Genomic DNA, 17,861 nt, shown 5'->3' with positions numbered 1-17,861 from the left:
CAGTTAAATGTTCATCAGATTTAATAAATTATATTTATACCAAAATAGTGATTGGCATGTGCCTTTCTGGAAGCCACCAAAGTGCCCAAAGATAGAAAGCACAAAATCACAGTGGTTAGCAATACAGGTGCTAACGTCAGACTCCTGGCATCTCAGCCTGCACTTGATGCAATCTATCAGGCTGACAGTCCTAAACCTGTTTTCTGTTTGTTAACTGAAGATACTAAATCATGCCTATCCTCATAGAGCTGGTATAAGGATTAGTTGAGATTAATGCATATAAAGCGGTTGGAACCAAGTAAAAGCTCCATAAGTTATTATCATAGATCATGATACATTCAGTCATGCCATGGAATACTACATAGAGTTATGCTGGAGATGGGTGCATATTTGCCAAAGATACATAAATGGTATGGACAGTATTTCATTTTTTTAGCCTATAAGTATATGGACATGTGATTAGAAGAAATTCTAGAAACTCATTATGCCTAAGCGCTGATAGTAATCACCTCTGGATAATGGATTTTCAAGAGTTTCATTTATTTTCTTTTTTTTTTTTAATTTTTAGAGAGAGTGCATGCACATGTGTGGTGGGGCAGAAGAAGAGAGAGAATACTAAGCAGGCTCCATGTCCAACGCAGAACCCAACATGAGGCTTGACCTCACAACCCTGAGATCATGACCTGAGCTGACATTATGCCCAGATGCTTAACCAACTGAGCCACCCAGGCACCCCCAAGAGTTTTATTACTATTTCTTCTACCACGTTAATAAACAATAAGAAATCTGCAACCCAGAAGAGGGTCCTCATGCAACCATGCTGGTACCCTAATCTCAGACTTCCAGCCTTCAGAAATGCAAGATATAAATCTGTTTTTGTAAACCACAAAATCTGTTTTTTTGTTTGTTTGTTTTTAGTTTTAGATTCTATCCATTTATGAGAGACACACAGAGAGAGAGAGGCAGAGACACAGGCAGAGGGAGAAGCAGGCTCCATGCAGGGAGCCCGACGTGGGATTCAATCCCGGGACCCTAGGACCACGCCACACCCTGGGCCGGAGGCAGGCACTAAACCGCTGAGCCACCTAGGTGTTCCACAAAATCTGTTTTGTAATTTTTTTTTTTTTTTTTGAGGATAGTTGACACACAACGTTACCTTCACTTCTGTTGTACTACTTAGTGATTTGACATCATCATGCTATGTTCACCGGGAGTGTGGTTACCATCTGTCTGGTTACATCACTATTCCAATATCACAGCATATTCCTTATGCTGTGCCTTTTATTTTGATGATTTATTCGTCCCATAACTGGAGGCTGTGTCTCCCTCTCCCCTGAATCCATTTTGCCGAACCTCCTATCCCCCTTTCTCCACCCCCCATTAATTTGTTCTCTGCAAATATCATTCTGATTCTGTTTTAGTTTGTTTTTTGTTTTTAGGCTCAATTTATGAGTGGAGTCATACAGCATGTGTCTTTCCCAGTCTGACTCAGTTCACTTTGTATTACACCCTTTAAGTCCATCCATGTCATTTCAAATGGCATGATCTCATCCTTTGCTATTGTATGTAATGTTGCAATAAACAGAGGGATACATTTATCTTTCTGAGTTAGTGTTTTACTTTTCCTCGGGTAAATACCCAATAATGGAATGATTTGACCATATGACATTTCTATATTTAAGTTTTTGAGGAAATTCCATATTATTTTCTGCAGTGGCTGTATCAGTGTACATTCTAATGGTGAGTAAGCTTGACTGCCTCTGCTCTTTACCCTACCTGCAGTGAAATTACTTAAGTGGAGAAAGAGGCTCATGAATAAAAAAACCTGCAAAACTAAAATTATGAAATGTTGACTATTGTCATAGTCAACAATTCTTGTTTAATGGACATCTGCTTACACAATCCAAAATTTGAATATTAACTATCATAAATTCTAAGATATACCCTCCAGTTTTACAGATTTTAGTTATCCCACCCCCTAATATTTTTCTTGCCTGTAGTACTCACTGGTCCTCGCATCTCTCCCCATGGATGTAATTCGGGCTAAATACTGACACTCATGGCCAACACTGTACCAAGCTCATTCAATGATGCCAAGAACCATTATAGGCAATAAAACTATTTCCTTTGGTGGTGCTTCCCCATATTGCATTTTTTCACAAATTAAAGGTTTGTGGCAACCCTGCATCAAGCAATTCTATAGGCACCATTTTTCAACAGCCTTTGCCTACTCTGTGTCTCTGTGTCACCTTTCGATATTCTCACAAAACTTCAAATATTTCATTATTATTACATTTGCTATGGTGATCAGTGATCTTTGATCACTTTGATTACTACTGTAATCGTATGGGGGTGCCACACATCACACCCCCATATGATGGCGAACTTAACAAACATTGTGTGTGTTCTCACTGTTCCACTGACTGGCCATTCCCCCATCTCTCCCTTCCTCTGGCCTCCAGCGCCCACCACCCTGATAGGTTAGCACCCAAAAGCACCAAGACCTTCCACCAGCAAAAAAAAAAAAAAAAAAAAAAGACTACTCAAAGCTCAGATGGCAGTCAGCATGTTTTAGCAATAAAGCATCTTTTAATGAAGGCGTGTACATTGTCATTTTGAACATAATGCTGATGCAAACCTCATAGACTGGGGCATTGTACATGCACTGGGAAACCAAAACACTCCTTTGACCCGCTTTATTGCAGTGTTAGCTTTACTGCAGTGGTCTGGAACCCAACCCACAACATCCCTGAGATGCACCTGTACTGACAACAGGTCAGTTACATAAGCTACGCCCTTGTTTGGCATCCTGGGTCCTGTGAAGAAGCTATAGGTTGGTGCCCTGGTGACATTATGTTGAAAGGTGAGGCAGATAGAAACCTCAGCCCTGCACAGCTGGCATCTTGGAGCCTATGGCACAGTGCTAACTCTCCTACTCCGATTCAGCTGTCACCCCACAGACAGCAGCAGCACCCACTGTTTCTATCTTATCACGCCCTTCTCTGCTTTGTGTCTTCGCTACTCATGGTTCCTGTCTCCCTGTGTGTCTTTCCACTTCTACTGCTTTTAACGACCAACTTTTCATGGTTTACATTCAAACTCCAAGGGGATCAGACTGCCTGAGCCAATCACCATGCAATACAGATGACCCTTTAGGGCAAAATTTTGAGCAGGCCATAGATCAACTTATAAATTGGCTCCCCTTGGGTCAGGTGGGCCAGAATTACAAAGTCCCGTTGCACAGAACAACATGCCAACCCATGTAGGAAGAAACCCCCAGAAGAGTCCTATGAGCATGAATAGCCATCCAAGATCTCCCCAGAGAATAGTTGTATAATGAACCAGGGAACACCTGCCCTGATCTGCTCAGTTGAGTTGAAAATAAAACTATCCATACAGACAAAGGTACTAGTGTAGCGACATTTAATAGTAGCTGGCAAGTTATGATAAGCTTCTACATCTCACAAAACATGGAGATAAAGTTATACTCCAAATCAGAACAGGATATTTCAGTTTAGAATTTATGTATTGGTAAGCTAACTTCCAGAAGGTAACCCACTGTTCAATGAGGACACACAGTTTATTCCCCAAACTATGCAGTTTAAATATTTTTACCATTTAGTATATGACATACTGAATGACAAATTTTCTTGAACCATTAACAGTTGACTAATTTCATGCTTGCATTAATCTTAAAAATTTTAATCCTTGTGGAAAGGAATTAACAGCCAAATTTTCTTATGCACAGTAAGTCCAAGCTGGCTTCTTTCTTGCAGTTTATCCGGGCACATCACCATTTTTTTTATTAAACATCTAAGCCATTTTGCGTTTCCTGTTTGACCCTGACCTTGGTCATGCTGACATCCGACTAACAAAGGAGACCTATGAACCAAGCCTGACTTTGCCCAGTTCAGGAAAGATCCGTGTGCTGCACACTGCGATCAAACCTCTTTCTTCCCCCAGCAAAGAACTGCCTACGAGGGTTTTCATTGGTTCCTCTCCAGCTGGCTGTTCCTCTCTCCTCTTAACTAAAGCAGTTGATTTTCTTTTCTGCTGGGCTACTTCCTTCAAGGTCGAGCAGTAAGAGCCCTCCCAACTTTATTGGTTCTGAGACAGGGAACCCTTTTAGTTTAGGAAAGCATTTGATACTCCTTTCATGTTTGTGTTTTGGTTGAGTTGCTTTAATTTCAAAAGATTTATCTGGTTAATCTCTCCTCCATCAAAATCAAAGGAAAGGGCAGCCCGGGTGGCTCAGCGGTAGCGCCACCTTCACCCCAGGGCCTGATCCTGGAGACCCAGGATGGAGTCCCACATGGGGCTTGCTTCTCCCTCTGTCTGTGTCTCTGCCTCTGTGTGTGTGTGTGTGTGTGTGTGTGTGTGTGTGTGTCTCATGAATAAATAAATAAAATCTTTTAAAAAAGAAAAATAAAAGGAAAGCTGGCCTCTCCTTGGAAATGAGATCTTTAACCAAAACCATATAGTAAGAACAAGAAACAAGAAATGAACTACTATTATGAAAGAATTCAGGGAAAAGTCAATATCACAGCATAATTTGAAAATAAGACTAAGAGGAAACTTCGTATTCAGTGTCCTATCGTATGCTGTATGTCACATGGAGGACAGAATGAAGCATTTATTTAATCCAACCCCAGAAGAGAGAGAAGGTGAGGAGAAGGGACAAGATGACAAGCCGAGCCTTCCCCCAGAGTTAGATCACAGCAGGTCCAGGAGGCACACGAAGGTAGGATAGCTTATCTAAGGCTGTGTAGACTTCAGGAGGCAGAGCAGAATTCAAACCCAGGGTACTCATTCGAAATTGGAAGTCCTTCCCTTGGTGATAACCATTTCTCCAGAAATGATGTACCAGTCAATGTTTCTTTTTGTAATGATTTAAGACACAAATATCTCTTGTTGAAATCTGAGCGTCTGATCCAATTGTACCTTGTCAAATAAATACCATCTTAATGGTGAAATTTGGGCTGCTTACACCCTAAATCAAGGAGAAGACAGGGGATCCCTGGGTGGCGCAGCGGTTTGGCGCCTGCCTTTGGCCCAGGGCGCGATCCTGGAGACCCGGGATCGAGTCCCACATCAGGCTCCCGGTGCATGGAGCCTGCTTCTCCCTCTGCCTGTGTCTCTGCCTCTCTCTCTCTCTCTCTGTGACTATCATGAATAAATAAAATCTTAAAAAAAAAAAAAAAAGGAGAAGACAAGGACGTCTGCTCTCACCACTTCTCTTCAACATCATAGTGTAACGAGGCAAGAAAATTATATTGAAAACACCCAAAGTGAAATGTTACAAATAAAAACTACATGATTACCTATGAAGAAAAGCCTATGGACTCTATGAAAAATCTACTGAAACTAGTAAGTTTAGCAAAGTTTTAGGATAAGAGATCAATAATCAAAAATCATTGTATACTAGCAACAAGCAATCAAAAATTGAAAATGCTTTAACCTCATTTATAATAGTATCAAAACATGAAATACTCAGAGTAAATTTTTTTTCTTTTTTTTAAGATTTTATTATTATTTATTTTTTTCATGAGAGAGGGAGGGAGGGGGAGAGAGAGAGAGAGAGAGAGAGAGAGAGGCAGAGACAGAGAGAGGCAGAGGCTTCTCCCTCTGCCTAACACAGGCAGAGGGAGAAGCAGGCGCCATGCAGGGAGCCCAATGTGGGACTCGATCCCGGGACTCTGGGATCACGCCCTGAGCCAAAGGCGGCGCTAAACTGCTGAGCCACCCGTGCTGCCCTCAGAGTAAATTTTATAAAACATATTTATAGCCTGTACATTGAAAAAGTACTAAATATTGCTGAGAAATTAACAAAGACCTGAATAAGCAGAGTGATGTCCCTTGCTATAATGGAAAAACTTAGATTTTCCCTTTCTGAGTAGGGGAAAACTCAGTTTTTCTCCACTGTGTTTCTCCCGCGTGAGTCTCCTTTCCTGTTCACACAGAACACTTCACTTCTGACACTTCTGGTCACCAAAATGCATGAAATTTCTCCCTCCAAACCAACAAGCAATTCTTAATGGAGTGTCTTAAGAAGTCAACTCAATTCTGACACTATCTACCTGGAGAGAGCCTCAGGCTAAGGCCTCAGTCCCACAGGACTGCCCCTACCCTCACTTTAGATACCAATTGCAAATCCATGTTGTGACCTGTGCTTCTGACTCACCAGCTATAAATCAGATATTCCCACAACCATCTCTTTGCGTTCAATTAATTTGCTTGAGCAGCTCACAGAACTCAGGCAAACACTTAGATTTACCAGTTTATTAAAGGATACTTAAAGGATATAACCCTAACCCAATAGAAAAGGTGCACAGGGCAAGGTATGAGGGAGCGGTACCACTCTCCTAGCACCTCCACACATTCACCAATCCAGAAGCTCTCTGACCCAGTACTACCAGGATTTTATGAAGGCTTCCCCACGTTGGCATGATCAATTATTAACTCCATTTCCAGTGCCTTTCCCCTTCTGGAGAAGAGGGGTGGGTGGGGAGGGCTGAAAATACCAAACTTCTAATCATGGATTGGTCTTTCTTTCTTTTTTTTTTTTTTTTGGATTGGTCTTTCTAGCAACCATTCTGCGTCCAGGAGCCCACTCAGAGTCACCTCATTAGAACAAAAGGTGCTCTTAACATTTAGAAATTTACAAGGGTGGGACGCCTGGATGGCTCAGCAGGGGAGCATCTGCCTTTGGCTCAGGGCATGATCCCAGAGTCCCAGAATCGAATCCCACGTTGGGCTCCCCCTGAGGAGCCTGCTTCTCCCTCCGCCTATGTCTCTGCCTCTCTCTGTGTGAATAAATAAAATCTTTTTTAAAAAATTTTTTAATTAAAAAAAAAGAAATTTAGAAGGGTTTTAGGAGGCCTGCGCCATGGATGGAGTCCAAGACAAATATTAGAACAAGAGATGCTACTAATGTTCTTATCACTTAGTAAGTTACAAGGGTTATAGAAGTTCTGTGTCAGGAACCAGGGGCATGCATTTTTTTTCTATTATTTCACACTTGCTCATGGGTTAGAAGACTCAATATTGCTAAAATGTAATTCTTCCCCAAGATGATTTATAGATTCAAAACAGTGCCAATCAAAATCTCAGCAGGATTTTTGTGGAAAGTGACAAGTAGATTCTAACATTCATATGAAAATGCAAAGGACTAGATTAACACAATAACTTTGAGGGAGATTGGGTGGCTCAGTTGGTTAAGTATCTGCGTTCCACTCAGGTCATGATCCCAGGGTGCTGGGATCGAACCCCATGTCAGGCTCCCTGTTCAGCAGGGTTTCTGCTTCTCCCTCTCCCTCTGCCTGCTGCTCCCCCTGCTTGTGCTCTCTCTCTGTGTCAAATAAAGAAATAAAAATCTTTAGAAAAAAAAAACACAACTTTGAAAAGGAGAACAAGGCTAGAGGGATAAAATGACCAGATTTCAAGATGTATTATAAAGCTACAGTAATCAAGACAGTGTAGTGTTGATGTGAAGACAGGAAAATATATCAATGGAACAAAGAGTGTCCAGAAGTAGCCTCACACATATGGGCAACTGAATTTTGACAAAGATACAAACAAAGGCAATTCAATGGAGAAAGGGAAGTCTTTTCAACAAATGGTGCTAAATAATTGGCTATTCATGTGCAAAAAAAAAAAAAAAACAAAAAACTTTGCTCCATACATTTTGCCATATGCAAATATTAAGACTCAACACTTTTCGGAATCCAGAATTTTTATAATACATCATCTGTAATGTCCATTACAAAAGTTACTAGATGTGAAAACAGAATGACCTCTAATCAAGAGAAAAGTCACTCAATAAAAGCAGACCTATGAATGCTCCAGATGCTACAATTAGCTAAGATTTTAAGATAACAGTAAGTACATTAAACAATCTAGAGAAAACAAGGGTATTGTTGGGTAGAGAGAGAAGAATTTCAGGAGAAAAGGGAAACTATAAAAGAGAACCAAAGGGAAATCCTAGAAATGAAAAATGTTACCCAATTAAAAAAAAAAATCACTAAATTCGGAAGGGGAAAAGTACAGAAAAACAGAGGCTCAACGACTGGCAGAAAGATATCAAAGTGTCTAATATATGTGAAACTGGAGTCTCAGAATAAAAGAACAGAGTATGGAACAGAAAAAATACTTGAAGAAATATTGACTGGGAAGTTTTCCTAATCAGATCAAAAATAGTAACTCACAATTCTAAGAGGTTCAGTAAACTTTCCACAGCACAAAAGCAAAGAAAGTGACACACAAACATATCATAAACTCTGAACACCAAAAATAAAGAGAAAATTCTTTAAAATTTAACAGTCTTAAAAGCAGGTGTTACATAAAGGAAATAACAGGATAATCACTGGTTTCTCATTAGAAAAAAATGGAAACTAGAAGAAAATGGAACTTTAAAGTACTAAAACACACACACATATACACATACTGTTGACCTAAAATTCTAAATTCAGCAAAAAAAAAAAAAAAAAAAAAGTGCTTCAAAATGAAAAGAAATAAAAGGACAGTATAAGGAAGATCTCTATGGTGATGGGACAACTCTGTATTTTGTTTTTTGTTTTGTTTTTGTTTTTGTTTTCAGCTCTGTATTTTGACTGTGGTTCTGTTTACACAAATCTACACATATAATAAAATTGAATAGAACTACACACACACACAAGTACTTGTAAAACTGGTAAAATCCGAATGAGTTCTGTGGATTGTATCCATTTCTTGTTTTTAATATTGTAGTATATTTATGTAAGATGTTACCTTTGGAATCTTGGTACACTGGATTGTCCTGTACTATCTTTAAAACTACCAGTTAATCTATCATTATTTCAAATAAAAAGTTAAAGAAATAAAACAAGTTTCAGATAAATAGATGCTGAGTGTGTTGCCTGGAAACTCCAGGAAATAATAAAGGAAATTCTTCAGGTAGAACGAAACTGGGACAAAGCATAACTCCCTCGTTTGTGAGCGCTGCACACAGTAATTTCCTTTTAAAGCAAGTAGTGCAAAGGGAAGAAAAAAAAGTATAAAAATCTGACAAACAATACCTTGGCCAGGTGATCAAGGTCAACATCAACAGAGATAAGCCATGTTGATAGTATGCACACTTGATGTCATGTGATGAAAATGGCACTTGACCTCTGTGGTCTTCCTCCCAAACCCAAATTCCCAGTCTAAACCTAACAAAAATATCAGACAAATCCCAGTAGATATAATCTACAAAACACTTGACCAGCACTCCTCAAAACAGTACAGGTCATCAAAAACAAGAAAAGTCTGAGGAACTATTACATCCAAAAGGAGCCTAAGGAGACATGATGAGTAAATGTTAGGTGGGATCCTGCAACAGAAAAAGGACATTAGGGGAAAACTAAAGAAATCTGAATAAAGTATGGACTTTAGTTACTAATAAAGTAGCAATATTGATTAATTTTAACTAATATACCACCCTGATGTAAGAGGTTAATAATGAAGGTACTCAGCACACGGCATAGGAGAACTCTCTATACTATCATTGCAATTTTCCTGCACATCTATAACTGTTCTGAAAAAATAATTTTTTTTAAAGATTTTGTTTGACAGAGAAGGAGAGAGAGCATACAAGCAGGGGGAGCTGCAGGCAGAGGGAGAGGGAGAAGCAGGCTCTCTGCTGAGCAGGGAGCCTGATACAAGACTCCATCCCAGGATCCTGGGATCTTGATTTGAGCCAAAGCCAGACACTTAACCCACTGAGCCACCTAGGTGCCCCAAATAAAGTTGGGTTTTTTTGTTTTTGTTTTTGTTTTTTGCAACAAATTGCATTATATGGACTTTTTTTGGATTTGAATTTGAATTATTAAAATTATGAATCATTAAAAGACACCAAATAGGGATCCCTGGGTGGCGCAGCGGTTTGGCGCCTGCCTTTGGCCCAGGGCGCGATCCTGGAGACCCGGGATCGAGTCCCACATCAGGCTCCCGGTGCATGGAGCCTGCTTCTCCCTCTGCCTGTGTCTCTGCCTCTCTCTCTCTCTGTGACTATCATAAATAAAAAAATAAATAAATAAATAAATAAATAAATAACACCAAATAGTCTGGATATCTGGTGATATTAACAAGTCCTTAACTGATTTTGTTTTAGGTGTAAAAATGGCATGTTTTATTTTCTAAAGAGAATTATCTTTCAGGGAAAATAGTGACATATTTATGAATGAATAGTATGATGTTGAGGATTTCCTTCAAAATGATCCACGGGTGGGTGGGAGAAGCAAGAAGCATATAGATGAAACAGGATTGTCCATGATTCAGTAAATACTGAATAGGTAATAGGCTAGAGTGCATTATACCAATCTCTCTAGTTTTTTTTTTTTTTTAATTTTTATTTATTTATGATAGGCACACAGTGAGAGAGAGAGGCAGAGACACAGGCAGAGGGAGAAGCAGGCTCCACGCACCGGGAGCCCGACGTGGGATTCGATCCCGGATCTCCAGGATCGCGCCCTGGGCCAAAGGCAGGCGCCAAACCGCTGCGCCACCCAGGGATCCCTCTCTAGTTTTATATGTATGCTTGAAACTAAGAAAAAAAATTGCAGAAAAACTTTATATAAAGTCTTCACAGTGTTTTGGATGCTTAGTTTTTAAATACCTTGCTGTTTGTTAAGGGATACTCATTATATCATTAGCTAACAAGGTGTAATTATACTTAGTCATCATTAATAATGTGGATGTGAATCTATATTTTATATGCTCCTCTCAGAATGTGATCTTATTTGGAATCAATTTTGATTTTTTTTTTAAATTTTTATTTATTTATGATAGTTACAGAGAGAGAGAGAGAGGCAGAGACACAGGCAGAGGGAGAAGCAGGCTCCATGCACCGGGAGCCCGATGTGGGATTCGATCCTGGGTCTCCAGGATCGCGCCCTGGGCCAAAGGCAGGCGCCAAACCGCTGCGCCACCCAGGGATCCCAATTTTGATTTTTTTATTAAAAAAAAAGTTTTGGGGGATCCCTGGGTGGCACAGGGGTTTGGCGCCTGCCTTTGGCCCAGGGCACGATCCTGGAGACCCGGGATCGAATCCCACGTCGGGCTCCCGGTGCATGGAGCCTGCTTCTCCCTCTGCCTGTGTCTCTGCCTCTCTCTCTCTCTCTCTCTCTCTCTCTGTGTGTGTGACTATCATAAATAAATAATAATAAAAAAAAAGTTTTTGGTCATTTTCTTGAAAGATACGATTCGGTTACCAGTTTCACCTTTAGTGTAGCTGGCAGAGAGCTCACATGAGGGTGTCAGCTCTGCCATTTTTCAGAGTATACACTTATGTTACATTTTTATTCTCATCGCTAATTCATGGTTTCTTTGAAGGAAATCTCTTCAGATCTGTGACCATTCTGTGAGATTTAGTCTAGCAGAATTTAGGTAATATATTCCATAATTCCTCGAAACCAGATGCCTAAAAAGCAATACTTTACAATATTTGGGACACCCCAGCAAGGGAAACACTGCCAACCACTCCCTGTTGTGGATGTCCCACCAGGTTACCTCACATACCTGTCACAACATGCCACCGTCTGTCATACAGGCCATGAGGGTGGCCTGGTCAATCCATGTATTACATATCAGCAAAGCTCAATTATCATTCTTAAAATAGAAATGTTTTAAAAAAATAGAAATTCTGGGTTTTTTCCTCCACACCAATGAAAGAAACTCCTTGGATCTCAACATGCTAGATAAAATCCCACACTGGGATGTCTTCCTATGGGAGGAAGAACCAACAGTGAACACGTTCCTCACACAATAATTATAACTTTGGGTGGCTTGTGAACACCGTGAGTAAATTCCACATCTAAAATACAGTTGTAGAGCTTATGTAATCCAAGCTTTACTGGCACAAGCCATCACCTGTTTTATTGCACAGAATTAGCCTCCTGGCTTGCCTCAAGCATCCACCAGGTGCTGTCACACAGGCTCCTAGGAATAGGTGCTCTGCTCCAGCCATTTGTCTGGCCTGTACCAGAGATCCTCAGGAAATGTGCTCTGCTGAGCGTGGCAGCCCTTGGCTGGCAAAAGCTCCTACTAGGTGCACTGGCTTCAGAGGTTAGGGAGATAGGCCAATTTCATTCATGGCCCAGCAGAAACTAGATCCAAACTTTTAATGAAACTTTATTGATGATTTGAGGATAATTGATGGATTTATTTTCCTTTTCTTTTTTTTGGGGGGGGGGTAGATTTTTAAAAATATGTTTTCTAAGGCCACCGTGACCAAGTGCCACAAACTGGGCAGCTTAAAATAACAGAAATTTATTCTCTCACAGTTCTGAAGGCCAGACGTCCAAAACCAATGTGTCAGCAGGGCTGGACTCTCTGAAGTCTCCAGGGAGGATCCTTCCTTGGCTCTTCCAGATTCTGGGAGCCTAGGGTATTCCTTGGCTTGTGGCAGCATCACACCAGTCTCTTTCCTCATGTAGCCATGTGCCCTGTGTCTGTGTGACGGTCTCTTCTTGGGAGGACACCAGTCATATTGGAGTAGCATCTACTCCACTCCAAGAGGACCTCATCTTAAACTAATTACACCTCCAACAGCCCTATTTCCAAATAAGATCACATTCTGAGAGTGCTAGGATTTGAGCACACCTTTTTGAAGGACATGTTCAATCTTTAACAGTCGAGAACAATTTACAACTACTGCGTAGTCCCAAACCTGTCCTTAGAGTTCCTTACTGAGCCAACATCCTCCCTTACATGTGGCCTACCTCCAAGGACCTAAGAGGCTTACTCCACTTCCTCCTCAGGGGGCACTCCATGCAACTCCTCACCTCAGGGTCTGAGCCAGACCAACAGATCACCGATCCCCGGGCAGCAGAGAGAAGAGGATCTTTTTCATCCCAGTGCAGGCAGGGGACTTGCTTTCCCTAGGACGGCCTCCTGCTAGGATACTGAGGACCGGCCTCTCAAGATTCTGAGAAAACCACGCTCACATCCACAGGACCACACAATGCAATGACCTTGGCAAGTTTCTCCAAATCTGCCCTGTTTGATTTGAACAATACCCTATATGAGACATAACAGATCAGTCTGATTTGGCTTATGCCATAATTAAGATTAGTTCTTTTCTAGTCTTCCTTGGTCAAATATTTAAAAGCAAAACAACAACAACAAAATGCCTTCACGTTCACTTGCACTTAGAGTCACTCTTTCATGTGTAACAAGGTAAAATAATTTCACAAACGTCCTTTTAGCAAAAACAAGCACAGCGGTTTTGCTCTTTGTCTAACCTAATGGTAGATAAAAATAAGTTTCGTATATTACCTCAGAGAATTTTTTTTAATGTGGAGGCTAGAAATAAGATGTCATTGAACTTGGAAACGCTCACAGAACATTAATAAATTTCCCACAATAATGAACAGTTCACACTCAAACAACTGCCATTAATTGCCCTACCCAGCAACCCCTGAGGTTTAGGCCAGGTTTAGCATGACCTCCTCACTCAAGGGATGGTGATAATTAGCTGAACACATCCTGTCCTCTCTCCGGAATTTAAGTGGAAGAGACAGAATTCTGAGATCCCAGGGAAATGGGATATAGTGGAAGGACACACAGAGGGAAGGCAGCATGCAGAGACCACAAGACAGAGCATTCCTGAATAAGCAGAACCTTGCAAAGGAGATACTGACTGGTGGCAGAAGTTCCAGCGCCTTCAACAGTTAACAAGTGATCTCAATCAGTAGAATCACTTTGAATTCAGAAGCAAACACATTTCTCCCCATCATGTTCCAGTAAGATCTGGCTGTGGTCAGTGACTTCTGTGTGAATTCACACTGTCAGTCTCAAATAATTTTAGGGAGTCTAAGTCATTTATTTCTTTCTTTTTTAAAATATTTTATTTTTCATGAGAGACAGAGAGAGGCAGAGACACAGGCAGAGGGAGAAGCAGGCTGCATGCAGGGAGCCTGATGTGGGACTCGATCCTGGGACTCCAGGATCACGCCCTGGGCCAAAGGCAGACGCTCAACCACTGAGCCACCCAGGCATCCCGCCTAAGTCATTTCTTAAGCCAAACAAATTCTCCCCATTCTGGAATAATGGAATCTTCAAAATTCCTGGATCTGACTTTAATGGCTTTAAGACAATGGGAACATTTCTTTAAGGACTCTGTCCTTTACAACAGAGCTTCTCAGTGTGGACTCCTACTATTCCCAGGCTAGGACAACAAACTCTGTGAGGCAACGCACAATAAGAAATACATTTTGCAATGGAACTTGGTATGCAAAACATACATACGTAACACATCTACAAATATATGTACACTCACAACAGAACAATACAATATAATACCAATAGGAGCAATCCATTTTCTTTTTTTTTTTTTTAATTTTTTATTTATTTTATGATAGTCACACAGAGAGAGAGAGGCAGAGACATAGGCAGAGGGAGAAGCAGGCTCCATGCACCGGGAGCCCGACGTGGGATTCGATTCCGGGTCTCCAGGATCGCGCCCTGGGCCAAAGGCAGGCGCCAAACCGCTGCGCCACCCAGGGATCCCGCAATCCATTTTCTATTGTTCTTCTATTTAAGAAGATAGAAGGTAACACCCACGAATCTGATTTCACAACCATCCAGGGAGTCTAGGAGCTTCAGTTCAAAATACTGTGGTAAGCAGCACCCAAGTTCACAGGATAAAAACGATATGTTTTCCGAGAGACTCTCATTTTAAGACCTGAAGTTTTTCAATATTTCAACTAAATACAGAGTAGAGTGCAAAAACCATTAAGATAAAACACAGAATTCCACAGATATTTCTCCATTCCAGCTGGTTGTCTCGGGCTTCAATCTGTAGAGCCCCTAGGATGTGAACACACACTCTGCCTCTTAGGAGCGCCTCAGCAGGATGCTGGAAGGATTCTGCCCTGGGCCAGTGTTCCACCTCAACAAGGCATATTTAGGGGACAGTCACACCTCGAAATCTTCATCCCCGGGAATCCAATCCTGCCACTCCTCTGAGCTCCCCGGGAAAGGCAAAGGGCTGTAACCAGCAGGTGGTTGCCCCAACACTGTCAAACAGCCGGAGGACAGGAGAGGCCTTTCACGGGAGCAGCGGAAGTCTCTGCTTCTTTAGCAACCACCAGGGGCAAGAAGATGAAGTATGATGGAAGTTTGTCTGCCTGGCTGCAGAGGTCCCAAGCGCATCCTCATTTCTCAGACCTGGCTCCGGCCTTCATTTTCCGTGACCGAGGCCTCCAGCGCAAGCATCCCTTCCTCTCCTCCAGCATTCGTGCTCTTCACCAGCGCCACGGGGGGGAAAGGGGATTCTGGGGTACTTACTGTGGGAAACACAGCAGCGTCCCCTTCCGGGAGAGGGGAGCCCAAACAGAAGGGCGAGCCCAGCAGACTTGAGTGTACCCCCTACACGCACCGACGCCCGCTAGGATGCTGCTGGAGCGTTCTCAGCTTGTGACGGCTGGTGTTTGCTACTGAATCAGCTGCGCAGGTGTTGACAGGTAAAGAGGTGTTGACTCGTGCTATTTATTCTCTGTGGGCTGTGCCAAGGTTCACCTGTGGCAGGGCTGACCCCAGTACTGGGGAGGCGCATTTTTAGCGAAATGTATGACATTTGGAATTGAACGCATTATTCCATCCTTCCCAGGGTCCTTCATTCAGGGATGATGCCTAGCAACCACCTACAACCTCAATCCCAGATTTTCTAACTCTAAACAGAGTGAAGGGATTAAAATATAAATAATAACTTTTAAAATGCCACCAAAAACGGAGCAGCCAGCTCACCGCCCAGCCCGCAATAGCTACGTGCCTCGCGCCTTTTAAGGGCTCTGTAGGCGCGAGTCCGCCAACCGCTCAACCTCCCGCCAATCACTGCGCTCCCCACAACCTGCCCCGCCCCCGCCCTGCCCTAACCAATCACTGGGGAGTTAGCGTCTCCCCGCCCCTCCCTCCCGCCCGCCCCCAACCCCTGAGACGTTGGAATACTTCAAACTTTGCTCGCGCTCAACCGCGAGGTCGCAGCCGGAATTTATTTTTAGCTCCGGGTGAGCAGCCCCGCCCTCGGCTCCGCCTCCCAGCCGCCCCCAATCGGAGACGGAGTTTCCGTCGCGTCATCGCGCGGGCGGGCGGGAGCTGCCCAATCAGCGCCCGGGGAGAACTGGCGTAATTAAACGGCGGCGGAAGAGGGTGGGAGGGTCATGACGCAGCGAGTTTCAGTCGTGACTTTTCCGGGGGCATCTTGGCGTCCCCTCTATTTCCCCTTAAAGTAAAACGTCGTCCGACGCACCCTCGTGCGTTCCGGGGGCGGGGGCGGCCGCCACGCCGGGGGGGCGGGGGGGGCGGCGCTGACGCGAGCCGCGGCGGGGCCGGCGGCGGCGGTCACGTGGCCGTGTTTGGGGGCGGGGCCGCGCGGCGGTTCCGGGCGGTCGGGCGCGCGAGCGAGGAGCCCAGGCAGCCGCGCCTGCCCGCGCCCGCCCGCCCCGCCCCTGGATGCCGCTCTGCCCCGGCGCGGCCGCCGCCGATCGCAGCACAGGAGCCGCCGCCGCCGCCGCCGCCGCCGCCGCCGCGGTTGATGTGGTTGGCCTGGGGCTGAGGAGGCCGCCAAGATGCCGCAGTCCAAGTCCCGGAAGATCGCGATCCTGGGCTACCGGTCTGTGGGTGAGTGGCGGGCGCCGCGCGGCCTCCGCCGCCACGACCCAGCCTCGCCTGGGCGCCGGGACGCGGCGGCCCGGCCAAGTTTGGGGTCGGCGTGGCCATGTGGCGGCCGCGCGTTTCGTAACCAGCCGCCCGCCGCCGCCACCTCCATTTTGAGCGGAGGCGGCGAGGCTGGGCCCGCGGGGCGGCGGCGGCGGCGGCGACGGGGGGCGGCCCGGGCTCGGGAGGACGTGCCGGGGAGGCCGCGGGCGGGCGGAGAGGCGCGGGCCGGTGCGGGGCGGCGGAGGGCTCCGCTCCCGGCCACAGCGGCGGCCGGGAGCCATCGCACCTGTCCCCCCTCCACCTCCTCGCGGAGGGCTGGCGCGATCTTGCCGGCGGCCTTTCCTCCCCCAGTTGAATAAAGTCCGGGGAATTTTAACAAAGGAAACGGCACCTTGGTGCTTTCCTGTCCGTGGCGAAGTGGAGCGTTTTAAAGAAAGCCGGGGACCCAGGGGACGTTTGGCTGCGGAGGGCAAGTTTGCTAGCGAGGAAACCCCCAGGAGCCCCTCGATGCGGCCAGCGACCCAAGTAGGAAGGCCGAGAAAACGAGATTGCTTTCTCTCGGTGTCCTATTTTTCTTCAGGAAAAAATAAGGTCAGGCACTTGTAAGCGGGCTGCTGAAGTGGTTCAGAAGTTTGCCGGGGTGTTCCCCCCCTTGAAGGCCGACGTGTATCTGCAGCTGTTCCTGGCGGTCGCCTTCTTGCCGGACGGGGTGGTCGGCGGTGGGGCCGGGGCTGGCCCGGGTGCAGAAGACGAGTGAGGACACAGAATCGTTGAACTTAGCCGTGCTTCAGGGCGAGGCTTTATTGTCTTTGACAACCGGAAGCCCGGAGAAATTACGTTGATGTGTTCGTGTTGTTTTTAAGTAACTGTCTAAGAAAAAGGGGCGCTTGGTCGTGGGGGGCCGGGGGAGGGGGGGGAAGGCGAAGGTTTGGAGTCCACGGCGGTTGCAGGAGGAGGCAGCAGTAACTGCCGTAGGAAAGCTTGTCACTGCCTGCTGGATGAACTGCCCACTGGATGAACTGCCCACTCCGCTTTCTGCTCTGCTTCCTCACCCCCATTTTCCACCGCCGGTGCCAGGGTCTGTGCTCTTTGACCAAGATCAGCTACGGCATGCTTACTCATCCCTTTATCATCTCTCCCGTCAAAGTGCTGCGGGGTGTGGAGGGATCCTAAGAATGGGGGGGAAT

General features: G+C 44.8%; 1 protein-coding gene across 2 annotated transcripts in view; it reads left to right on the top strand.

Moving 5' to 3' along the window:
• The first annotated feature begins 16,406 nt into the window (after positions 1–16,406).
• The window catches only part of RHEB (Ras homolog, mTORC1 binding), a 43,537-nt gene continuing 42,082 nt past the window's right edge, over positions 16,407–17,861 (top strand). For both annotated transcript variants that reach the window (XM_038559764.1, XM_038559765.1), the window contains exon 1: positions 16,407–16,635. In XM_038559764.1, coding sequence (XP_038415692.1) covers positions 16,584–16,635 — 52 coding nt within the window. In that variant the 5' untranslated portion in view covers positions 16,407–16,583. The remainder of the gene's footprint in view (positions 16,636–17,861) is intronic.

Source organism: Canis lupus, chromosome 16 (genome assembly GCF_011100685.1).
Source record: "Canis lupus familiaris isolate Mischka breed German Shepherd chromosome 16, alternate assembly UU_Cfam_GSD_1.0, whole genome shotgun sequence".
Taxonomy (NCBI): Eukaryota; Metazoa; Chordata; class Mammalia; order Carnivora; family Canidae; genus Canis; species Canis lupus.
Note: the sequence above shows the minus strand (reverse complement) of the source record. Positions and strands in the feature narration are given on the sequence as shown.